Source organism: Phocoena sinus, chromosome 2 (assembly GCF_008692025.1).
Source record: "Phocoena sinus isolate mPhoSin1 chromosome 2, mPhoSin1.pri, whole genome shotgun sequence".
Taxonomy (NCBI): domain Eukaryota; kingdom Metazoa; phylum Chordata; class Mammalia; order Artiodactyla; family Phocoenidae; genus Phocoena; species Phocoena sinus.
Genome location: NC_045764.1, coordinates 44,224,954 through 44,251,438, shown reverse-complemented (window position 1 = coordinate 44,251,438; position 26,485 = coordinate 44,224,954). Strand labels below are relative to the sequence as shown.

At 39.3% G+C, this 26,485-nt stretch overlaps 1 protein-coding gene across 7 annotated transcripts in view; it reads right to left on the bottom strand.

Annotated features, from left to right (window-relative positions):
* CHD2 (chromodomain helicase DNA binding protein 2) overlaps positions 1 to 26,485 on the bottom strand; it is a 128,494-nt gene that overhangs the window by 82,903 nt on the left and 19,106 nt on the right. For 3 of the 7 annotated variants that reach the window (XM_032621112.1, XM_032621111.1, XM_032621114.1), the window contains 11 exons: positions 23,279 to 23,365; positions 21,505 to 21,566; positions 15,246 to 15,353; positions 12,408 to 12,548; positions 10,787 to 10,920; positions 9,336 to 9,561; positions 7,903 to 8,003; positions 6,719 to 6,763; positions 6,367 to 6,545; positions 4,599 to 4,723; positions 1,479 to 1,695 (listed from right to left, as the gene is read on the bottom strand). In XM_032621112.1, coding sequence (XP_032477003.1) covers positions 1,479 to 1,695; positions 4,599 to 4,723; positions 6,367 to 6,545; positions 6,719 to 6,763; positions 7,903 to 8,003; positions 9,336 to 9,561; positions 10,787 to 10,920; positions 12,408 to 12,548; positions 15,246 to 15,353; positions 21,505 to 21,566; positions 23,279 to 23,365 — 1,425 coding nt within the window. Of the gene's footprint in view, positions 1 to 1,478; positions 1,696 to 4,594; positions 4,724 to 6,366; positions 6,546 to 6,718; positions 6,764 to 7,902; positions 8,004 to 9,335; positions 9,562 to 10,786; positions 10,921 to 12,407; positions 12,549 to 15,245; positions 15,354 to 16,910; positions 16,930 to 21,504; positions 21,567 to 23,278; positions 23,366 to 26,485 lie in introns of those variants that run through there. The other 4 variants (XM_032621115.1, XM_032621113.1, XM_032621116.1 and 1 more) reach the window with 3 other exon arrangements.

Below are 26,485 nucleotides of genomic sequence, written 5' to 3'. Positions count from 1 at the left end.
AAACAAATTCCAACCTCTGGATTGGTCAGAAATTTCATTAATCATACAGCAGAAAGATGTGGCCCCCAAGAAAAAGGAAAGGGAGGCTTACAGGATGAAAATACAATTTAATATGAATGAAAATCACGTCAACGCAAAGGAACACAAAAACTTAACATTCGTACTGAAGTATAATATAATGTATTTAACTGGACACCCAGCAGGCACAATGGCCTATGATAGAGCTCCTACAGCTTGGTTGTCAAGTTAAGAACTGGAGGACAAGTCAAGGAGAGCTGCAGGGACTCACCACAAAGTGGGAAGAAGAACAAAGAAAAGGAGTACTGGAAAGAAAAGAAAATGTCCCTGATTTCACAGTTTTTTAGAGTTCACTTTCTTTGTCTTCACCTTTCAATGCAGTAGTGCTTGAAGCAATTCTGCACAATCTAGAACTTTTTTAATGGTTAACGAATGGATTCACAAACTTAAGAACTCCTATAGACTTAGAAACTCAAAATTAGAGCAATGAAGTCTGCCAGAGTTTAGGTTAGAAAATTTTAATGAAAATGTTTAATAAAAATGAATTTGCATTAGCATGGTAATATATGGTTGTAACATCTCTCTCAAACGTTGAGGACTCCTGATGGCTTGCTCTTATTATAAGCAATCCCCTAGAAACAGTTTATTCCAACATACACACAGTGGTAAAAAAGCAAAGGTCTGGGACCAGACGTGTCTTTGTCCCAATCCCAGCTCTGCCACATTCCAGGTGGCCTGGGGACAAGTGTTAAACTCTCTGAGTCAATTTCTTCAACAGGAGATTGGAAAGAATATCATCTACTTTGAAGATTATCATAAGGATTATAGGTAATATACATAAAGCACCCAGCACAGGGCCTGGCACATAATAAGTACCTTAAAAAAAGTTGTTATCAAGAAAAAGATTTGCCAGACAAAGACAAACTTAAGCCCATGTGTTCTAAGTTCCTGATGCTCAAGTTAACTTTGATATCAGACAGATAATTCTCTTTTCTGCAGCTCTGAAATGGCTCACTGTCCTTTTATTTCTTTCTTGTAAGTTATGCCACCTCACTATTTTAAAAGGTTAGGAAACAAACTCTAAGAACTCAATTATCTTCAGTAATATCTCTCTGCTCAAATAGCAAAAATAATATTAACATTCCACAAGGCATTAACTCTATCTTATAATCCTTTATAAATAAAGTGGTCTTGAAAGTACAGGGGAAAGAAAAACTTAATACTGCAATCCAACTAAGAGAGATTCCCATTCATGTACTGCTGTTGCGGCTCTTTACAAAGTAAGCATATGTTTTTAAGACTAACTGAATTGTATTTTTGGGATACATCAATCTCCCAATATCAGGGGCATAGCACCGTGTCAGAATCACAATTTTACTAAAGGCTATAATGGCTTTAGGTCAATTTCCAAAAATACATTTATAACACAGATTCTATCCCAATTCTTTTTGTTTACACACCGTATTTCTGCTCATCAGGTCACCTATGTAAACCACTACGTTAATCTCTGGTGCCCAGATTTCAAACTCCCTCTGCCATGAGGTGAGGGTGGATAAAGGGACGACTATAAGAAAGGGGCCATACAGCTGGTGTTGGTGGAACAGGTAGGAGAGGAATGATATGGTCTGGATGGTCTTTCCTAGGCCCATTTCATCAGCAAGGATTACACTGTTACTTCTGCAGAAAGAAAAAGATAAAAACAAAAAGATCATTAGTTCACAAAAAAACAGTACGTGCACAAACAGCAAAGGCATCAACGCCTCACAATGTCACCAAGCAAGACATGGGTTGTGAGCCTCTAATGTCTTTCCTCTCCTCTGCAACTAACTCTCCTACATAAGACAGTCGAGTAACAAGTAATCTAAGTATTATCAAGGTTTGGATTACTACAAGAGCCTATTCAGACTAGATGTTCTTTATGTTGCATTTTGGTCTTTTACATCTATCCCCTGTAACAGAGAAGGCAGGTTTTGGTATATTGGTGTATGCAAGCACATGACCTTGGGTTCCATCAGTACAGAAAGCAAGGGCAGATGGGCTATCCCCACTGCTGATGAACCCTACAGGCTGACAGTCATGTGCCTTTGTTCAAAGTACCCACCCATTCCACTGCAGGCCACTGGGTTGTTTAATGCTACATACACTACTCCCTAGACCTAAATGCTGCAGGTACACAGAGCTTGTTTTAAATACACTACTCTACAGCAGGGGTAGGCTGCAGATCAGATCTCTGAATCCCACCCCAGACCTACTGAATCAGAGTATCTAGGGAAGGGCTCAGGAATCTGTATTGTTTAACAAGTACTTCTGGATATTGTGCTATGGGTATATGGCTTGGACCACACTTTGAGAAACAAGGCTCTAGGAGACAGGCAGGAGGCAGGATTTCAACAGGATCCTAATAGAAAAGGATTGTAAAGATATTAAGAAAAAACCTTTAAGTAAATTAAGTTAATTTAAACTGAAAGAAACAGAGTTAGGAAAGTATGTTCCAGAAATAGAAAAGAGCCCATCTGACAGGAAACCAGGACTGCATGTATGCCATAAGTCTGAAAATATTACAAGGTTCTTGAAAATCAGGCCATGGGAGGTTTACACATATATAATACATGCTTAATCAGTGGACCGGAGAGAACTAAAACCAATATTCAAGTTAAAGACAACTTAATCGATTAGAAAAACAAGACATTTAATTCACAAAGAAGAGATTCCTTTGAGTAATTTTCCTCATATTTCTCTCACCTTTTCACACCACTGGGGAGGAAACAGGGTTAATTTTCTCCAACATTTCCTCTCCCTAGCAAACTGCCACTGTCCATTTATACACGTGAAAGGAAGTTTGGATTAATTTGCCTGCTTTTCTGGAACTAGACCAAAACAGCATGTTACTTAACTCAAGGTTCCCATGACCAGGGCCTAGTAGCTGCCTGGGCCCTTTTCAGCTGATTCTGAATTAGTCAGTTTAAAGTAGAAAATGCTGGCTCAGGACTCTACATGGTGTGACTTTGGACAAGGGCTCCTAAAAGCCCTCAACTACAGAACAAGAGGGTTAGTTACACAACTCCTTAAGCCTCCACCTAGCTTATAACCGTCCTTTAGGAAGATCAGGTCTCACTATTCTCTGAAACAAAAATAACTTTCAAGGAATTTAGAACATCAGACCTCCATTCTCAGTCACAGAAATTGAATCTCCTCAAGATCTCTGATTCTCATATTGAACGTTAAATATTACATAAATTTTTACAAGACAGAGTAGCACATGGTTCAATTGGGAAAGTCATTGTAAATGCACCTCTGTAACTTAAAAACCATCTTTTCGGCATTGAGAAAAGAAGCTGGCATGTTTTTGTCTTCAGGCTGTAGTCTAATTCTGAAATAAGAATTCTTACTTTGCCATAAAACACTGAAGAAATTAAGAGTTTACATGTTGGGGAAGGAATCTGGAGACATACATTAAAGGTACTTCTCACACCGTATGTTCCATGAAGACGGGAATTCTGTCTTGTGGTTCGCAACTAAATTCTCAAGGCCTGGGACTTCCCTGGTGGCCCAGTGGTAAAGAATCTGCCTTACAATGCCGGGGACGTGGGTTCCATCCCTGGTCAGGGAAATAAGATCCCACATGCCTCGGGGCAACCCGCGCACCACAACTACTGAGCTCACGCACCTCAACTAGAGCCCACGTGCTGCAAACTATAGAGCCCGCGTGGTCTCGAACCCGTGCACCACAACCACAGAGCCCACATGCCACAACTAGAGAAGGGAAAACCCGCATGCCACAACTAGAGAGAAGCCCGCGCACCACAACGAAGAGCCCGCACGCCGCAACGAAAGATCCCACATGCCTCAACAGAGATCCCACGTGCCGCAACTAAGCCCCAACACAGCCAAAAATAAATAAATAATAAATAAAATCTTTAAAAAAAAATTCTCCAGGCCTACCTAGGTCCCTAATACATAGTAATTAGGGACTACTTGAATTTGCAATTGAATTTGGTGAATAAAATTTATGAGTACAGCCTCAAAGTACCTTTAAACCTCGTTGTCTCATCTCTCTTTTTCTTTTCCAAGACTATGGTGATCTTGTTACAAAAAAGTAAAGGATAATTTCACAAGTCCAACTGTCAGAGAACTTCCTCTACAAGGGATGGCCTGTACAGCAATAGGGGGAGTGGGGGTCACATCACTCTTCAGCACCACTATATAAAATTAAAGGTTTCCCTGGCTCAGAAAGACAACTGAATGGAAAAAAGACATTTTCTTCTTTCTTCTGAGAATAACTCCTTCCCCACTAAAGATATAGGCAAATTACCGTGCTATTTATACTCATAAATAACATAGTAAGACATAGGTCTCTGGCTATGAGAAATTAACCCCCAAATAACTAAATAACAAAGTACTTTTTACTTCAGACTAAACTGGTAATTATACATACATAAAAACTCCCAGAAGTGGCTCCTTTCAATCACATAATTTTTTTATTTCTATAATGTACAAGAAAAGGAAGTAATTCTTCATACCTAACAGTTTTAAAAAGCCAGAAACAGTAGAGAAAACATCAAACATATTTTTCTACCTACTTGCACCAAGAATGAGCAAGCCAGTTGAGACCTTCTAGCTGATAATCTCGGAGCTCCAGATTCTCTCCTCCTAAATACGCCGGCTGTTTCTTTAAAGCCACAAATCGTGGTCTCTGCTTCAGGGCCTGAAATGCAAAATTTAACAAAGCCCAGGTTTGAAGAAAACCTTCCTCCTGTTCCTATGTTAAAATGCTAGCCATGATTTCTGTGCTCTACACCAAGGCATAAGAATTTAAATTTCACATCTGAATCACCAACCACACCCAACCCACCACGAGCTCTTGCATTGTGGTCTGCATTCCCAAAGCCAGACTGCATCCCGAAATAATTTTTAGTCATTGCTCCTTTCCTGAAGTAAGTTTGCGAACATCATTAAATAGCACTGGGAAACAATGGACTAAAAACTTATATAAATTTCACGGCTCATGACTTTTCAACATTCTTGTGTATGCTGTGAACTTACAGGAGAAACTAATTCAGGAATATTTCCCAAAGTTATTTGGCCACAATAGTGTTTTTTTCAGGGAGCATTTCTCTGAAGATGAGCACTCTCTGGAATAGTGCCCCATTATGAGAAATGTCGTCCTAATAACGTATTTGATAAGGTAATTATTAGTTGCAGCTCTCCTTTGTGAGCAGCCGGCAGTAAATGGAATCAGATGCCTCTGGCTGCCCACTTCTGCCACGTCTGCCCCACAGTGCTTCTCCCATCCGACCCCCCAGCAGCAGCACCCCCCAGCTGCTGTCACACTAATTCTCCCTCCGTGGGCTTCTACGACACCTTCCTGGTGGGACCTTCTGGCTTTAACAACTGCTCACTCTAGTCTCCAACACATGGCCGTTAGATGAAACTTTCTAAACGAAATACTGTTTCCTGCCTGCTGCTCTGCTCAGGAGGGTAGGCTTATGAAGACCCACAGAATAAAATCCAAATACTCTCCAAGGTATTCAAGACATACACACTTTGACTCGCCAATATCACCTCCATCTCTTCCTACCCTGAGGTCCGGTGGTCCTCCTACTGACTATAAGAACATCTTTCTCTTAATATCTTTCACAGGAGGCCAATAACCTGGGCCCCCTTCTGTCTGTCTAACCAGCTCCAATCAAGTCTTCAAGGACAGGGCCCTTCAAGCACCACAATTTCCTCATTTTAAAACCGCTTCAATGATCCCTGTGGCTCAGTGACTCCTACTTCTGGAATAGTCTTTATCACACTCATTGACCTTCAGTTACAACTGCTTTTCACAGATAGAGGTTTGGTGCAATGAATTTGAATGTCAACCTCTTGGAGAGAGAGGCCATGTCTTACAAAAACATTTACTACTGAGGACCCAAGCATACCAATTTACACAGGGAATGAATTCCAAAGAAAGAAAAGGAACTGTACAACCAATCTAGCAAATAAAAGAGCCTATATATTTAGTTTATAACCTAGAATTCAGACACTCCCCTTTCCTGTCACTTCTCTTTAAAGTGCTTTAATTCTTTCCAGTATTCTCTACAATATCTCCATATAAGACATATCTAATTGTGTAAATAAGAAGATTAAAGAAGTCAGCAAAGCCATTATACAACTCATCCTCTCCTTTTGTTTTAATTATTTTCCTTTGATGTCAAGGTTAAGTCATTTGAAGTCTTTCACTTCAAAATAGGAATTATCACTTACTTTTGTGGTATTCTCTCTTCCCAACATCTATCTATGTGGCCAACCCTTTGTAGCAATACACCTTTCCCCTGAAAATTCAAAAGCCAGCAGTCACCACACCTTGCATTCTCTTGTTGGGATGGTTTTTGAGTTGTTCCGACTATGGAAGCTGTCGATGCAGCTCTGGAATTTCTTTCCAATCAAGGCTTCATCTTCCCAGCTGCACTCTGAATAGGGCAGTCCCATCCATTTGCATAGATATTCAGGTTCGTTGGAAGGTGCCGGCTTCCGACTGTGAGCTATTTCACATATAAAAATTTACAGATCAGCAACTGTCAATTAAAGGAGAGGAGTGACATTCTGTTTTATGTATAACCAAGGAAACACCATGTGGCAAAGCTGTAAATATTCTGCAAAACATGAACTGCTCTTAAATGCTAAACAGTATTTATAAATAAGTTGTCTTGCTTACCTGGAAAATCTGTTTGACCCAGTGTAGATTTGCTCGTCTTCACAGCTAAATAAATGGAAAGCTGGGTAAGTTATCACCATAACCAAGAAAACGGTGACATTTTAGGTCCTATGAATAAGAGTACAAATATACTCTACTATCTCACATCTTAAAAAAAGAAAAGAAAAAGCAGCCTATCTAGCACTTACCCCATCTCTCAGTTCCCCCTTTACAACAAGGCTCCCCGGGGGAGCTTTCTTCATACTGTCCCCTCACTCTCCCCTGAAGCCACCCCATCAGGCCTGTAGCCCCACCACCTCATGGGTCCATCTCCCCAGGGCCAGGCCTGCTGCCAAGCTGAAGGATCAAGTCCCAGTCCTCTTTGACTGGCAGTGCCTCCTCCTGCCCGAGCCGCGTGAATCACCTGGCTCCCAGCACACCTCCCTCTCCTGGCTCTCCCCCTGTCTCACTGGCTGTCCTTTCTCACTCTCCTCTGCTGGTTTCTCTTCCTGACTTCCGAAAGCTAGAATGCCCTCTGACTTCTACTTGCACCACGTACACATTCTTGATTATCTCATTAAACCTTAGGCTTTAAATATCATCTACATACGGATTATATCCTCGAATTTAAATCTCCAGCCTGGACTGAGTTCTAAACTCGACTCATATATGCTACAGCCTTCACAATACTATCCACTTAGATGACTGAGAAGTATATCAAACTGACAAATATCAAAATAAGTTCTTGATTTCCATTCTTTCTATTTCAGTAAATGGTACCTCTAGTCTCCTATTTGCTCAGGTCAAGAACCTTGGCACCATCCTTGCCACCTCTTTCTTTCCCCCCATCTCCAAATCTACTGGCAAAGCCTGTTAGCTTTTCCTTCAAAATAAATCTAGGCATCTGTCTATTCTCCAAAAGTATACTTACAAAAATGCATTTTTTAAAAATATTTATTTATTTATTTGGTTGCACTGGATCTTAGTTGCAGCAGGCAGGCTCCTTACTTGTGGCATGCATGTGGGATCTAGTTCCCTGATCAGGGATCGAACCTGGGCCCCCTGCACTGGGAGCGCAGAGTCTTAACCACTGTGCCACCAGCGAAGTCCCGCATTTTTTCAATATATATACATTACTCCCAAAAGAAAAGGTTCTATTATTCCTGAAGCTCAAACAGTGCTTAGATGAGTTTCCATGTACTTACCTATTACTCTTTCTACTATCTGATACTGTTTGTTCAGCTCTGAGGCCAGCTCTTGTTGGCAGCTGAAATATTCCACATCTTCAGGAGAAACTTTCCCTAACCTGGACAGAAGACAGACAGAAAAAAAAAATACTTATTAGATTTGGGGGATCCATATACATCTGTCAATGCAAAGTCAAGGCAGGAAAGGAAACTTAGTCTTTACTTTCATATGTCCCTTAATAATCTTTTACTAATAATTAGGCCAGAGATTTTAAGAAAAACACGTAAGACTTATAGAAAACACTAAAAACCTTAGACTTATAGGACACACCAGTTGTTCCCTCTGATGTGGCCCATTAATAAAGAAACCTAAAAATAACTATTTTGGGTGATGAAGTCATGTGATAAATTCATATATCTTAATAGACAAGGACAATAAAACTCTTCCAGATTTACAAGAAAACCTGCCTTTTTTCAAATATGTATGGGCTTTAGGCGTGATTAAATGTGGCTTTTTTTAGAAAACCAGTTATTCATACTTATAAAACGACAACACCAGCAACCTGAAATTGAATACTGCTAGAGCTTTCAAGCATTTTTAAAATTCTAATCTCTTTACAAACTACCCATATCTTAGGGATACATATTTTTGTTTTCAACTCAAAGAAAAAAATTTCTGATTTACTGAAGCAGCATATTTTGCATAGTAATAAAACAGGAATTGGAACCCATTTGCCCCTATTCCTAACACAAAAAAACCTCATCACATGACACTGACACATATGTCTTCGGGGAGAACTTATGCTTCTTTTTGTCAGTTTAGTTGTGTGTATGCTGTGACCCCACATATGTCTCAGATGCAACCTAACATGCTCAAAGCTGTAAGTAAACTACAAACAACAGGCTATCACAGTTTCAGAATATCTCTGTCACATCCTTTCTGTAAACTGTGTAAAACCAAGATTAGTTTTAAGTATATCATAACCCAGAGAGTTCTAGATTATTAACTCCTGACATCCAAGCTACCCCAGGACAACCACAGAAAGTAACAAGGTGCTTAAGTACGTCAGCCTTGGACTCAGGCTACCAGAATTCCAATCCTGGGCCCTCTCACAGAGTTGCTCTGTACCTCACTCTTCCCACAAAAAAACATTTTGTTCAACAGTACAAATCTCATAGGATTACTGTGAGGATTAATGAGATCATGTCCGAAAAATGCTCCATAAGCTAGTTATTATTAAACTCTACAGACTTGGTGGCTATACATAAAAATACATACTATCTTCAGCTCACAGTTTTATAAAACGTAATCGTGGATGCCTCCACGTTCATTCAGATGCTAAAGGCAAAATTTGATATTCTAGATAGCTGTGTTCTCCATGGACTAGTTAAAAACCTTCCTTTCCTCCAGGGTGCAAATGTATTTCTTTTATCCAGGATGGATAATGTACCATTGCTTGATTTCATCCTCTTTCTTCTTGAAGTTCTCTAGTTTTTTTAGGCCCTTCACTTTCTGCAGCTGTAAGGACTCTTCACTCTCCCACGTGCTATGGATATACGACCAGCCCTTCCACTTGATGAGGTACTGGACTTCGCCTTCATCCTTTTCAGGGTCAAAGTCGCCACTAGGGTCTCCGTTAGCTTCAACTGCATATACAGTAGTAGAAGCTCCAGTGGCTGAAAAAGGATTCGGTTAAATTTTAAAAAGTATATTAAACCAGACACTGAAAAGCTTCCCAAATACACAAATGTCTAAAAAGTCTCTTTATGGATGAAGCACCAAAATCCTTTGACTCGAAATAAGCAGAAATTCACAAACGATACAGAATGAACATGTTCAACAATTTCAAATATTTTCATGATGCAAACCAAATTTTCACTACTTAAAACATTACAAAATTTGCTCGTGAAATCAAAGAAATCTCTGTATCCAAACCCAATAAAAATGGAACAGCAATATCCTTTTGTTTTGGTCCCTACTAACTCAGAAAACAAATCTGTCTCTCTCTCCAGGAATATTAAGAACAAGGTAAGAGAATTTAAAATCTCCCCAATTACTCAACTACCCAAAACTCCCTGTTGACTCTCTTAACCTCAGGTAAGCCTGGATGAAAAAAAAAAAGACAAAGAAAAATGAATTATGTATTATTTTGATATTTCCTATATGGAAAGGTTACTTTAAAAAACTGAGTTGTGAGATATCTCCATTTGGATATAAAAAATTCTTCACTACTGTCCAAATATGTATTTAACGCGTTTGACACTTATCACAAGGAGATTCAAAAACAAGTAACTAAAGGTAGATTTACTTAATGTTAATAATCAAGAAGCTCTGCTGCATCACTGGTTTTTAAGATAGTAAAACATCTTTAACGAGCTCAATTTTAAAATCTCAAAGACATATGGGACACAGCCCTATAGTCTCAGGTCAGTTCTTCTGTGGGTCAGAAAAACTTCCACATTTCACAACAAATAAGGGCATGGACTGAAATTCATCACTTCAGAGCTCAATACATAAAATTTGGGCCTTACTGAGCAGATATAAAAAGTAATTTGTTAGCTTCCAATGGCAGGGAAGGGGCAGCAGGTGTCATGTCTGGCCGCAAAGGTGTCAAGAAGCCCCTGAAGCAACCCAAGGATCAGGCTAAGGAGATGGACGAGGAAGGTGAAGCATTCAAGCAGAAACAGAAAGAGCAGAAGAAGTAACTCAAGGAGCTAAAAGCAAAGGCCAAGGGGAAGGGTCCCTGGCCACAGGTGGCATTAAGAAATCTGGCAAAAAGTAAGCTGTTCCTTGTGCCTGAGGCAATGATGATCCTTAATTCTATTCCTGTTTAAACATCTGGACTCCCTGCCATACATCTGTTGCCACCTATGGCAAAAATGAAGTGCTGTCTTCACATACCTCCTTTCTTTCCCAGCCTTGAATCTAAGACCTTTTCAATAGTTTCACTATTATCCTGCTGTTCATCAGCTCCTTCTCCAGTCATTTCAATGAGGTCATCTGAGTCAGTCTCAAAGTCATCGTCTTCTTTATAACTGCATGAGGAATAATGCCGAATAAATGAGAAACTATCTTTTCAGATTCAAACACCACCATACATAGTATCATTAGGACGAGGAACCATACCCTTTTGGCTGCAACATGCTGTTGTGCAGATCAGCCACAATAAAACGGGCTCGAAGTTCATTTTTTTTTCCTGCTTAAAGTATTAATGCATGTTCACAGATAGCTGCAGGAAGGCTAACTCATATTTCAAAATAGAAACTGACTACAGTGATTTCTGTAAGCAAGACATAGAAAACTACTACAAAGACACTCCTATGTTTTCTTTTTTTTTTTTTTTTTTGCTGTACGCGGGCCTCTCACTGTTGTGGCCTCTCCCGTTGCGGAGCACAGGCTCCGGACGCGCAGGCTCAGCGGCCATGGCTTATGGGCCCAGCCGCTCCGCGGCATGTGGGATCTTCCCGGACCGGGGCACGAACCCGTGTCCCCTGCATCGGCAGGCAGACTCTCAACCACTGCGCCACCAGGGAAGCCCTGTTTTCATTTTTTAATGAGGTCATTACTATGTCTAAACAAGGAAACAACTACAAAGAAAGAAAATGCACAATAAATGAAAAAAATTACTAGTATTCCATTAGATAAAAGCGGAGCAATACATCTAAGATTGAATGTACCGACCCTGCATTTTGTCTCCCAATAACAAGAATATGAAATTTAAGTATTCTCAAGTTACTGAGCATACTTCCTGGTAATAAAATATTAAAATGTAACCTTCCACCATATATTAACAACAAATGGTTTGGGGGTTACAGAAGAGAAAAACACAATTCTGGATGCAGTACAGCTGTAGGAGGAAAAAGTGCTAAGCTACATATTAAAATACTCAAAACCTAGTCCTAGCTTTCAAAGTATTAACTGGATACCTTGAACAGGTTATTAATAACTCCAGGATTCAGCTTCACCATCTTTAAGTAGACCAAAAGAAACCTGCATATCCTCTAAAAGGAAATTAAATACCCTTTGATTCATATAAAGTAAAATATTTATGTTTGCATATATCTATTCCTTTATTTTATTTTCTATTAATGCTTCATATCGTATCGTAAGCTTGATAAGATTATTATATCCAAATAATATAAGCTGAAACAAAAGAATTTGGCTGATTCAAACATCAATTCAAAAGTGAAAATACAATCCTAATGTCCTTCCTAAAAAAGGATGTTATGAAATGAAGATAACATCACTACCACCTCAACGAAACATGAACTTGAAATAAAGCAGCTCTCTTCATAGGAATGAAGGCTTGAAATGAGTTATCACTATTCTTTCCATATTCCTATTGGCCAGAACCATTCTTTTTGCAAGAACCCTGACCAGATTTCCGAATACAACCTCAAGACACAGGTCATTATTTTTACCTATCAAATGCCTAATCCTGGACTTATCAGAACCAAGCTCTAGCCAACTACACTATCACCTTCCCTTCACACTAATGAAAACCTTCTGGGGCATCACCTACCTAACATTTTTAGCCGCTCTGCGGCGAGTCTGCCTTTTGGGAGCTTCATCATCTTCATCCTCATCATCAGAAGAATCTTGCTTTTTCCTCTTTCCACGCTGCGTCTTAGGTTGCTTTTTAACACGAGGTTTGGGCATTGCTCTAAAATGAGAAAAGAAAAAATGGCAGAGTCCTTACTTTATCATCTGTTGTCTACTTCAAATCTATATAATTGTTATTTCCCAGAGCAGGGTTCATACATAGGTATTAACCCGGGGAATGTTAGACATGAATATTCCCAGGTCCCATTCCCTGAGATTCTAATTCACTAGAGATCTGCTTCACTAGAAACATGAAAGTGATTCTACTGCTAACACCCTTCAGTCATTTATAGGAATACAGTCAGCCCTCTGTATCTGCAGGTCCACATCTGCATATTCAACCAACCATGGATCAAAAATGTATTTGCAAAAAAAATTCCACAAAGTTTCAAAATGTAAAATTTGAATTTGCTGAGTATTTGCAGCTATTTACGTAGCATTTACATTGTATCAGGTATTATAAGTAATCAACAGATGATTAAAAGTGTACAGAAGGAGATGCATAGATTATTCAAAAATACTACAGCACTTTATATAAGGAAGCGACTTGAGCATCTGCAGATTCCGGTATCTACAAGGGTCCTGGAACCAATTCCCCGCAGGGACGAAGGGAAAACTGTACTGTGGGTTCTGAGGCAACGGTTCTCAACTATTCCTCAAGATCACCTGACATAAAAATACACATGTAGCACGCTGCTGATGACAGCTCTCTGGTGGGCAATTTGGAAATATCTATCAAAATTACAGGGCTTCCCTGGTGGCGCAGTGGTTGGGAAACCGCCTGCCAATGCAGAGGACACAGGCTCGAGCCCTGGTCCAGGAAGATCCCACATGCCGTGGAGCAACTAAGCCCGTGCACGACTACTGAGCCTGCGCTCTAGAGCCCGCAAACCACAACTACTGAAGCCCTGTGCCGAGCCCGTGCTCCTCAACAGGAGAAACCACCGCAATGAGAGGCATGCACATGGCAAGGAAGAGTGGCCCCCGCTAGCCGCAGCTAGAGAAAGCCTGTGTATAGCAACGAAGACCCAACGCAGCCAAAAATAAATAAATAAAATAGATTAATTTATTAAAAAAAAAAATTACAAATATAACAATTTTATTTCTGGGAATTGACTTTACAGATATAGACTGATACAGACACAGTAAGGTATTCACTGTGGTATTTGCAATAACAAGATTAGAAAAACTAAACATTCATCAACTGGGAACTAGCTCAATAAACAGAATACTATGCAACCATAAAAAAGGGAGTTTTCTGTGCATTGATAAGGAAAGATTTCCAAGATAATGAAAGAAAAATGCAGAAGATGATGCATGGAATGCTATAATCTGTATAAAGGAAGTAAAGGACAAGAAATAACTACACATATATTTTTCTCCTATGTACATTCAATATACCAGGAAGGCTACCTGAGAGACTGTGCCCTGCCACAGACCAATGGAACGAACTGAGGAGGTGGCCCCTCTATTGACTTCCCTGCAGGCAGGACTGAGAGCCACAGACTAGGAGCTCTCAAAAGGAAATCCCCAAGTTCTCCATCAGTGGTAAAAAGATGAAAGGAGAAAGAGGGAGACGGAAACTCACAATCATAGTCACCTGTTTCTCTCATACCTGCCATAACCAACACTACACAGACAGATGATCAGAGACTCAATAAATGATGGGTAAAATCTAGAAGACAGAACTGGAGTGGATTCCAGCCCTGAGAACTGAAACTGAGAAGAAAGGAGACAAAACTCACTGATGAATTTCCCTGCTGGGGTGGGAGGTGAGGGGTCAAGTACAATGTCCTAAGCCAGGGATAGACACATGTTTGCTGTAAATGGCTAGAGAATAAGTATCTTTTACTTTCTCAGACAAGAGGCAAAGTTGAGGGCCACTAAATAGGTACTTATATAACAAGAGAAAATAAATTTTAACAAATATTTTATTGACGAAAGTCAAAATAAAATAATAATCATTGAGTACTTTTTTGTGTAATACAACATCTACTAACGAGAAGAACAGAATTCTTTTTGAAGGGATAACATTTCACTTCGCTAGGGTTCAAATTTAGTGTTCCCCATCACCAAACTACAAATGTTCACCTATAAAAGCTATATTGAGTTCGCAGGCCGTACAAAAATAGGTGGTGAGTGGGATCTGGCCCAAAGTCAGTATCTGCCAAAAGCATCCTAAGCAATACTGCAAGGAGGTAAATTTTCCTGGGGCCTCTCTGCCTCCTGCCTTCCGTTCCCCACCACCAGTACCTTTCACTGTCATATGTCTGATCAAAAGTTACCAGTTTCCTCTCATCTCCACCTACTTCCTTCCCTACACAGATTCTCTGCTTAATGTTATAAAGATTATGAGAACAGGATGATAAGCAGTAAAGTATGCTCTGAACCAGCCAATTAAACTTAACAATTAGTTCTCCCAAAAAGAACTTGTACACTAGTCAAATACACAGGGAGCTTTTTTTAACAGTGGAAGATACATTCACTCCTCATAACTAGTCTGCCTGGAGTATGAACAGTAAGATCCACTCTGAGCTACATACCATGCAAACACACAAAATCAATATAAGTAGCTCAGTAATCGAATTACTTGCTAATGATGCAAGCTGGCAAGAAGTTAACCAGACATTCAAAATCCGGAATCACAACACACTGTACCCCATCAATTAAGGCCTTTGGGCTAGCACTACATCGTCCTTCTCAATCTAACACAAACTAAGCTCGACCAGAAGCAGAGATGTTCAAGCAAACACTGCACCTTCTGGGGACAGGTCTTCTGGCCTTCACTTTTTTTTGCTCTGGTTCGCTCTCTGCACTGGTGCCTTGTTCCTGTTCATCTTCTGAGGGCTCCCGTTTCCATTTTTCTCTGTGATCAAAAGCAAAGCAAAATTTTTTTTTCTAAAAGAATTCTTCAAGATTGTTTAGCTTGAAGAATCTGACAAATCTGACAATCTGATTAGCCAAAAAGGCAGAACATGTATATTTCAGATATTATGCTAAAAGATTTGTTCTAGCTCCATTTAAATTTTGGTTGTGTTCCTTCCTAGGGTGTGTAATATCTATTCCTATTTTATATCTGGTATCAAAAATAAATGAAAATGGAAGCTAAGGCTGTATTTTTTAAACCATTTGTTCTGAAAAAAAAAATCCTGCTAAATCTCTAATATTCTATTTTTATTTACTACTATCATTGACCAGATTGAAGCCATAATATATACTAGATCAGAGGTTCTCAAATTTTAGCATGGATCAGAACCACCTCAAGGGCTTATTAAAAGAGATTTTTGGGCCACAGCCAGTTTCTGATTCAGTAGGTGTAATGTGAGGCCTAAAAATTTGAATGTTAACAAATTCAGATGATGCTGAGAGACTTGAGACCTACTATACTAGTTATTTTAACATCTTTAGAATACACTGAGAAAACAATCCCCAAAATTATTTTTCAATGATAAATCTACTACCTACTAAATAACCTGTTCAACTAATGAAGTAGTTTTTAATAATTATTAAATACAGTAGGTGTTCTTTTGCTCCTCAAGATCGTAGAAGACTTGGGAGAGCCATACCCTATAGGTGCCCTACTATCCCCAAACAGTTTTTGAAGTTTACTTGAAAACCAAACAAGACATCACATAAACTCAGCTCATTTCTCACCTGCAGGGAAGAAGGAAGGAGCATATATAATAGCTACTGGGCATGAAATATTTAGAGGAAAAAAAAAAAACTTAATAGGCAAGAACCTGAGGTTCTCTCTAAACAAAACAATTACCATTGTGTCTCTGGGTCTGTGTATAGAAAATGAGGTTATGCTAAAGACAACTCTTGCCAAGTTGCAAAGTCAAATCAATATTCTTCATGGGAGAGTAAGTCCAAGTAATAGTGGAAGAACCTTCCTAAAAGGTCCAGGACCCACCCTGCACTTGAATTAGTGGAAACATCACAGGAAAAAATGTTTTTCAAGCCTTCCACGAAAAGGCAGTGGAGCACTTCTACGTACATTACTCAAGTTCTACTGGCACTACCATTTACCTAATAGTAGGTCACTCATGTGGGCAGGGTATCTTTGTACCAGAGCTTAGCACAAAGGCAGGCAAATGGAGATACATCTTTGTTAAATAAAGAAGTAATTAAAGAATGAGTCCTATCAGACTGTCAGACAGGTAGGGTGCTTTCCGAAGCAGACTGGTAAGATATTAAGGCCTACTATTGTCACCTAATATCCTTCACTCTCTCTTTAAAGCAAACTATACTCTGGGCACCTGCTTTATTCTCCTTGCCTAGAGCCTCGTACAATATATATGTCCAAGGAATCCAAGGAATAGATGGTGACGACCAGGAAGGAAAAAAGGAAGATGTCTCTAGCAATTGGGAGATTGGCACCTAAGGCTACAGTCTCCCTTGGGCCAAGTCCAGAACAGTTTACCCTTTAGAAGGAAGTCACACAGTCAAACTGGAGAGAAGTGGTTTCACAGGAAACAGGCTTGAAAGAACATGCACGTAAGACCTAAGGGAGAGCAGATCAGATGAGAAAGATCCACAGTCAAGTATTATTTGTAATTTACATAACTCTGCCAGAAATTGAGAATCTATATCAGGGTAGCTAATAAGGTCCACTTCCATAACTTTAGGAGACTAAACTGGCAGTAAACACTGAGAGAATGGATGTTGAGTCTAGTTTTCCAGTTAAACTGCAGATCTGTAGACTTACAGACAACCAGGAGGACTCAGAATCTCTCAATATAAGAATGTACAAAGGGCTTCCCTGGTGGCGCAGTGGTTGAGAGTCCGCCTGCCGATGCAGGGGACACGGGTTCATGCCCCGGTCCGCGAAGATCCCACATGCCACAGAGCGGCTGGGCCTGTGAGCCATGGCCGCTGAGCCTGCGCGCCCGGAGCCTGTGCTCCGCAACGGGAGAGGCCACAACAGTGAGAGGCTCACGTAACGCAAAAAAAAAAAAGAATGTACAAAAAATTAGCAAATTGTCTGGTTCAAAGGCCTCTTCCCAGGTAGGGGGAAACTCAAGACCAGGGAGAACAAGCTGTTTGGTACATGTCAAATCCCCAACCCTGCTACTCTCAACCATAACCTACTGAAGACCACAGGATCTGCAAACATTAAAGCCAGGGTTACACATTCTGGGAGGATCTGAACAATCAGAGGCCTGAAAGACCTAAATGACTTTTATGTATGTGTATTTGAAATTGGCTGGATTACTTCAAACTTCATTTTAATTTTCCAGAATAGAGGGGGGGAAAAAAGTAAGTTACAACCAGCAATACTAAGTCATTTTGTATAAGGGGTGAAAAAGGCAATCAATTACAAAAAGATTACTGCCCAACCCTGGCTCATCCAACCGATGTCCACTTCTAGTTTGCTAGCTTCTCATATAATGCAAATTTTATGAGGGAGACTCCCTGACTAAGCTGTATATTATATGCCGGGCTGCAATGAAGAGAAGTCTAAAATATAAGATCGTGATTAAAATATTTTTCATACATTAAAGGAGACCTGAATTGCCAGATTCAGCTCTAAGAGGCCATCAATGGGATTCCCTAAAAGGGAATCAATGGAATTTTTGCCAGAATTTTGGGAACTGGGGAGAAAACTACCAAGATTTGGCCACTGAGGCCTCAAGGCAATATAAATAGATAGGAAAAAGTCAGAATGCAAGTTAACTGGGTATAGTTTTCTTCCTTTACTAAGAAAAGGTGGTTGGTAGGACACAAATCAAAACTGAACTGTAAAGGAGGGAAGGAACAAAAGCCATTTTTAAATAAAATGGGCCTAAACTCTGGTCAAGAGCCATTGAGGCTTCCTATTAACTGTCTCTAAGAGCTCAAAGAAGGGAACTCCTTTCTCCTCCACTTTAGAAGGCAGGTAAGGAAAAGAGGGAAAGAGTTGCTTTAACTTCACTGATTTTCAGTAGATTTTCCCGTGGAGAATGCCTTTCAGTACCAATTCCCAGTGAAGAGGGGAAATCTGAGGCTAACAAGGATTCTCTTCCACTGTCACAGGACTGTGACAGACTTCCAATTCAAAGCAGTGGAAAGGGAGAAATAACTATAATCCCAGGAGAATAACTTCAAATGATTACAGCTGAAATACTTTCTTAAATTCCAGTTGGGAGAGAGGGTTTTGGAACCATTGTACAGTGGGGTTAAGCATTACTGGGACCGTAACGAGTCAGGAGAAATCCCATACAACATTTCACAAATTAGGATAACATGAATAGCGACTACATAAAAAAGGGTTCAATGATCAAAACAGCATGAGTGGGTGAAGCAAAACTCAAAATTTTGTTTGTATGACTTTAAGTCAGGGGTTACAATCTCAAATACCCACTGGGGCCAGGTAAGGACCGTAAATGGGGTCAAATGGAGAACTCACGGCTTCTCCAAAGGTTACAAAGACCAGTGTTATATGGGGCAGCACCGACAGCTTTTCTCAAAAACTAGAAATCTAGATCCTTACATACCATCCCTCAATTTTCAACACTGCCAACTAATTCAAAAAATGTTTTCCTCTTCTGAGCTTTTAAAATGCTAATTCACATGACTCAAGGAGAGTTACTCCCTTCCAAGACTGTACCTTCAGAAGTGTCAATGTCATAAAAGCAAAGAAAGTCTGTGAAAGTGCTCTAGATTAATGAAACCTGACAACTAACATATATTTAACCCTAGATTGGATCCTGTCCTGGGGGTGGAAAAATATTATGAAAGACATTATTGGGTTGACTGACAAAATGGGAATATAAATTAGACAAAGGGATCGTAGCAATGTTAAATCTATTTACGTTAAAACTGTATTGTGCTTATGAAAGAAAACATCCTTATTCTTAGGAAATACACACTTAGAACTCGGGGGTGAGAGACCTTGATGTATGAATCTTAGTCTGAAACATGCGCGCAATATATAAGGAGAGCACCCACAATGATAAAGCAAGTGGGGCAAAAATGGTAACCAACGGTAAAGTACACAGGCATTCTTTGTACTACTCTTATTTTTACAATTTTGCTACAGTTTGAAATTAATTCCAAAAAAAAGTTTTAAAATGGCTCCTTTTAAAAACTTTAAAATCTGTGATACAATCTGCAGGGCAGGGTTTCAGAAAAACACTTCCCTGTGCTAATATTTCCAAATTTCCACTCCCTTCGAGTGAGTCTCTCAATTCTGAAATTCATGTGCACACACACTGGGTTCTGTTACCCTTGCTCAGATCACAGAGGCCCCTGTAGTGCTATGCCTTGCAACCTGAGCCTTAGCAGTTGTAGGACCTCCTCTAATTAATGTTAGAAGGGAAGAGGTCCCCATAAGCCCTAGTACTCTCCAGCTGCCCAGAGGATGACAAGAAGTGAGGCCAGCCCAGGGCCCAAATAAACAAGCATGAGGAGAACCTCAGCTTATGCTAAGTTCCTATGGAAGTGGCCAGGGGTAGAAAAGCAGCATCACAGAAGACACAAACCCCCCACAAGGAATGAAAAGGTTCTACTCAAGGGAAAGAATGGTCCATGAAGGCCACTGAGAGTTGCCAACTTTGGAGAGCTCTCAGGATTGATAGGAGAGGGAAAATAAATATAGAAGCCTGTCAAAAGAGTAAGTCCGATGTGTTACACAGGGACTGAAAAAATGGAAGGGTTCTCCACACCCAGATAAAGCCATTAAAATGATGAGTTCAGGGACTTCCCAGTGGTCCAGTAGGTAAGACCCCACGCTTCCACTGCAGGGGACAGGGGTTCGATCCCTGGTTGGGGAATTAATGCAGCACGGCCAAAAAAAGGAAAGAAAAAAAACGAGGAGTTCACGTTTTCAAGTACAGCCCATTTAGATTCCAGCCAAGAGACCAGCAGAATGTAGCCAGACGGTGGAGGAAAAAGCACATGCATGGACTTCCCAAAAGCCCCCGAAAGGCCATTAGCCTGGGAAGCTGAGAACAGAGTCTCCCAAGCAGGCCCTGGGACTGGGGAACAAGAGCCTTCCGAGCTGCCAAGAAGTACAGGCTTGCCTACAGTTATCATTTCTCCAACTCTAACGAAATATTTAAAACACAAATGAAAATCATATGCCCTGTGGGCAGGGCAATATTAAATACTACTTGACTTTTCTTAGCATAGTTTCTAATAACCCTGTTAGGTCAGCAGAATAAGTATTACTCTATTTTGGAGAGGAGGAAATGGATTTTAAAAACTCACATTACTTTGCTTTAGGCCAAACACTTAAATTAAGGATCATTAATACTTTAAAACAGAGAATATATACTGGGGCTCTCAGTGGGAGCCAAGGACAATCGTTTACCATGAGAACCCCTTGAATTTGTGTGCAGAGTTTTGAGTATTCTTCTGAGGGGACAGGCTGTAGAATTCAGTTTGTTAAAGGGATCCACACATCCCCCCAAAAAAGGTTTTTTTAATTATGTCTCCCCCCCGAAAAAAAAGTCAAATTTTTTTTACCATAAGTAGAATTTTTTAAGTTTTAAAATAACAAATATATAATCTATATCATAAAGGGATTTCATATTAAGCCCATGAATTAAAATTTTCTGGCTTATGAACTGCAATAGTAAAACCACATGGAAACAACAATGTGAAATTTCATACTAAAATGGGCATCCAACCAATATAACTTTGCCATGCCAACACAAAGAACAAATGAATAGGAAAAACAGCCAATCTAAATGTGTTCCTTGTTTATCTACAATAGAATACCAAATGCCTCTATGTTTGATATTTGTGCACATTTTTGAGAAAAACAATAATTGGGCTAACTGGGCAAATCAGATGGAATAGCTGGGGTTTGCCCCAAAAAGTAGCCTAACACCTACATGTGAAAAACTAAGAATCCTGGGCTTCAAATGCCACTGCTGCTGCAGCAGATTCAGATGAACAGGAATCCAAGACAGCAAGAGACAGAAGTGGACTCTGGGCCCTGGGGTGCGCTACAGACACAAGGAAGGCAGTCCCAGAAATGCTCACATGCTCCAAACTACCAAGTTAAGTAATTTCCCCCATGAGAGACTTACTGTTTTTTCAGCTGCCTCTGGCCTCTTCTTTTTGGGCTCCCACTCTCAGACCCGCTACTTGCCTTCAGTGTGTGAGGGGGAAAAAATGATTACAGACTTTAATTCACAGTTCTTAGGGATAACACTACCCCCTGGTTCAACAATCTACTCAATATATTCAATATGAGTTTTTAGACAGAAAGAAACCTAAGCATCTGATTGGTGGTGCTCTCTTTTCTTTTGCTTTGAAAATTAATTTGTCTGTTACTGCCGAGTTACTTCTAACGCCAGGAAATATTTCTTTCAGCTTGACTTCTGAAAGAACACAGTCCAATAAAATTTTCTGTGATGATGGACATGTCCTGTATCTGCAGTGGCCCACAGAGCAGCCAGCAGCCACATGTGACTGAGCCCCTGAAATGTGACTGGTGTGACTAAGGAATGGATTTTTCATTTTACCTAAATTTAATTAATACACATTTTAAAAGACACATACATGTCTAATGGAGACCAAACTGGATGCTGCAGATATAGACTGTCACACAAAAATGCCACACATTTAGTGTGCCATTAAAGGCGGTGACTATGGACCTGTTTCATTTCACTCATTAAAGAGCATGTTCAGTCATGAGCCAGCAGCCCTCTGCTAAAAGCACAAGGCCAAGTAACTTTACAGTCACAGACATTTGAACAACTCTTTTTTCTCCCAAGTTAAGCAAATTGGCAAAGTACTCCCGTTGCTGTTAGTCTTGTGCCCTACAGAGAATGTGTTAATTTATACACAAAAGAGAAAAGATGCGGCTGGTTATAACAAACATGGAAAAAAGAAAGGTAGCTAAGGTAAACCAGCTCAGAGGTCACTGAAAATAAAACACCACAAATGCAATGCAGGTGTTATGGTCAATTAAATTTTTTAAGTGTATTTACTACCCCAAACTCACTAACCTTTGGCTACTAATATTTAACTTTCATCAGAAAGATATTATATATTTAAGAATAGCAAAGTTCTCCTAAGAATGCAGAGAGGGGACATTTCACTGAGAGACCAAAGAACGTGTCTTCAGAATGCAGTCTATAAACCTAACATAGAGGTAAAACTTAAAGAGGATTTCCGTAAAAACATCACACAAACTGAGAAAAGGTCTGATTCTACAGAAGCAACAGAACCCAGTACATAACACTAATTTTAAAAACCATCAATCTATTCAATCTGACAATTTGATCAGAGAGTAAATACGTGTTAAACATTTATACTGCACATTAAAAATGAACTAGGAAACAAAATTTAAACCATTTAGGTAAAATAAAATACTTAAGTTAAGCAAACTCTCCTTCCTTTCTCAGCAGTAAATCTGAAACTACTTCCATTGTTACATTTGCTTAGTTACCCAGGTAACAAAATCTAGAAGATTTAGAAACTAGGTATTTTAAAAAGTAAACTTCTTGCTATAATCAACTGCACTATAAGAAACATTAAAAAAAGAAGAGAATTTGAGGCCAGTTCTGTATAATACTCTAACTCTCTACTAGAGCATTCACATGACATGATCTAACTCTCTACATGACCTAACTCTCTACTAGAGCATCACAAACATGATCTTTCTGGTAATTTTATTTCTTTAAAAGCCACATGTGGCTTTTCTTCTGTATTAGATTGAGAAAGCTCACTTTCGAGTCACTTAACTCCCATGCCTGAAGTTCAGTCTCGTTAATGGTAATACATATCAGAGTCAAAAAGGATAAGATAATTAAGGAGTCTGAATGTATCACACCCTGAAACATTTTTTTTTCTTACCTCCTCCTTAATATTAAATCGCGATGGTTCTTGCCTGCTTCGGTTTGACCGCCTAACCCCATAAACATCAGGATATTCTTCCCACATCTGTAAAATTAATAGACCACGCGTGAATCGTTTTTTCTTGACCCCCATTTACTATTTACATTACTGGAATACATATTTCAATTTAAGAGAATTCAATTAGTTATTTGGTTATATATCAAAAGGGGTTTTTTGTTAGCTTTGTTTATGAGACAGTGAAGGACCATCTTTAAAAAGAATAAGGCATATTATCCGAGAGCTCATTAAAGTTGTAACGATGCCTCTTCATTACTAAATGGCTTTAAACTAGAGGTCACACCGCTTACCCACTGTTAAAATATAAACTTACAGTTGAATAATATGGCAACATAAGAGAACAACTGCTTCCACTAAAGACAAAATATTTACTGATGAATTTTAAGTCCCTAATGCTTTCAGTTTCAGCTTTGACTGCACAAGACTCATCTAGAAACTCAAGAAAATCAGCAGGGCCCCGCCACCACCTCTCATTAAATAAGAATCAGTGCATTTGCATATTTTGTCAATTCCTCAGGATGTGTAACATGCCAAATACAGGCAAATTCGGTATTTCTTGTGTTTAGCTAGAAGTTCTCAGAATGAGACCCAGTGGCACCCTTGCTCTAGCACACTTCATTTTATTCTCTAACAGCAGTTAACCCTTTGCCTTTAAGACCTGATTTTTAGTAAGGATCCTCACTAGTGATCAAACAAAGTTTAAAGAGGAATCAGTTGAAGAGAACATTTTTTTCACAATATACTGACACTATTTTATTAAAAGACTCAAATCAATAAATATAAAAAATTATAAAAGGCCCCCCTTCTTCCACCTCTAACAATTAGTCTAACCCCTAGCCTCACTCTCCTTCCCACAGATAACTATGAACAGGTATGCTGTGTGTTCTTTCAATGAAATAAATCACCTATAGGCAAAAATGAATTTAAACGGATTGTGGAACAATGAAGTGAAGATGTTCAACAGGAGGTAAACACATAGAAGAGATGCTTGAAAAAGCCAAGATTAGAAATGTGGGTTTGTCATCGAAACACAGGTGACAGCTAATGTCATGAAAATATTTGGAGTGAAGCAAGAGGAGAAGCCACAGGTTGAGGCTCATCGTGAAATGTGTGGAAAGTGGACCCCCAAAAAGACAAAAATGATGAAAGACGATCCAAAAACACATAACGTCACTAAGCCAAGGAAGGATATGATCAACAGTGCCTTTAAAAAAAAAAAAAAAAGCCAAGTAAGCTGAAGAAAAACAAGGCCTCCAGAGGTAACAAGCATGATGTTCTAGGAAGAGGCATTTTAGAACCAGAAGCCATATAATCATGTAATCCAGCATCCTCAGTTTATAAATTCAGTTTATAAAAGTAGAAAATCCTTAACAACCTTAGAATAATATGAGTTGGAGGACAAAAGGTCCAACCAGGAGTCAGTAATAACCAAGCAGAAGGAAATCTAGGCAAAAGAGGCAGCACATGCCAAACACTCTGAACAAACGGGGCAGAGAAAGGAAGGCAGCAAAGAGCTTTGCTCTAGCACTGCCTGCCAGCCCCTCCCCCACCCTTTCTTGGACCTCTCCTAGAGCTATGAAATGACTCAGCACAGGTATTTATGGAGCTTTTATTAACTGGGTGGCTCAATGCTTTAAATGGCACTACATCAATTAGTTTTCCCATTTAAAAAGACAGGCATTCTGGCTCACCTGTTGGGACTTTATCACAGTATATACTGTAATACATACATCCTAAAATCATCTTGCGTTCCTGTTTGTCCTTTTGAGGGCTAATGATATCTAATTCAACTATTCAATAAAAAGCTACCATGTGAAAGGGAAGTGTGTACAGAAAACAAAGAGCTTTCTTTAGAAGCTCATTTTAGAATAATAATTTTTAAAGTCACAATCCAATCATTCTAACTGGCTAGTACATTCATCCATGTATTTATTAACTTTTTGGAACTTACCACCTTAACTTTAATATTTCTGCCTAAAGCTGTACTTCTATCTTAAAATTCAGCCTTATTCCCCTTTATCTCTTTAAAGGGAGTTTCATATATATATATATATGTATATGGTCTTAAAGTTAAACCGTGAATTCTAGACAGTGAGCATGATTTCAGTAAAGTTTAAACACCTGACGCAAGTCGTGTTTTCTATGGCTTCTTTTACTCTCTGCAAGTAAAGAACTCTCCCCTGTACAGAAGAAAGTTAAAAAATGGCCAAGCAAGACCTTCTGCAGGTAAATTTCTGAGCTGAATGACACTCAGAGAAGATCTCTAAGTGGTACTTCGACATTCAGGGTCTTTCTGAAATAGGTCACCACCTGAAATGTCTCTTGTGAAAGGTCACCACACACTGAGCAGGCAACAAAGCACAACACTTGAGTGTTAGAAGGTCACTTCTCTGGTGATGAGTTAATTAGCAAGGACAGCTTTCATTTTCCTATCCCTAACACTACTATCAGCACTCCCCAACCTCCCACCAGCTCTTAAGCGTCACTTACCATTAAGCAATGACTACGCTGGGAATAGAAGAAATGAAATAACACAGTTAATCCCAATTCTGTTTCAAGAGATAAAAGCAGTTTTTGTTTTTTAATTTCAGGATTGTTGAAGCTATTTTGTAAAACTTGCAGGTAACTTTAAATTGTTTGTATCACTACAAAAATCTTTGTGTGCAGATGTAGGTTTGTATTTTAGAAGAAAAACTGATTTAGCATAAAGCTTTTAGTTTAAGACATTTTACTTCTAAAAGCAATCTTTTTAAAAAAAATAAATAAATAAATAAAAATAAATAAAAGCAATCTTTTTTATATTTTCAGTGATTCTAACTTAATTCTCTCAAAAGGGAATTTTAAAACATCAGCTGCATTTCTCATGACTAACTAGACCAAGTCATTAATTCTTCCCCAAAAGGATGCATCCCAAAGTTTGGACATCAATGAAAAAATGCTATGCAACTCAATTTTTGCCTTTTTGCATTCTCTGCTGGAAGATTCTCGTTAAGCAAAGAATACCTACATTGCCTAGGTACAGATAATTTCTTTTCTGTGAGGAGTATTTCTCCTTCCATTCTTCAATAGAACAAAAACTACCCTTATTCTTGAATTGGGATTATCCATCACACTACAACTGCATTCCACAATCATCTGTGAATGACT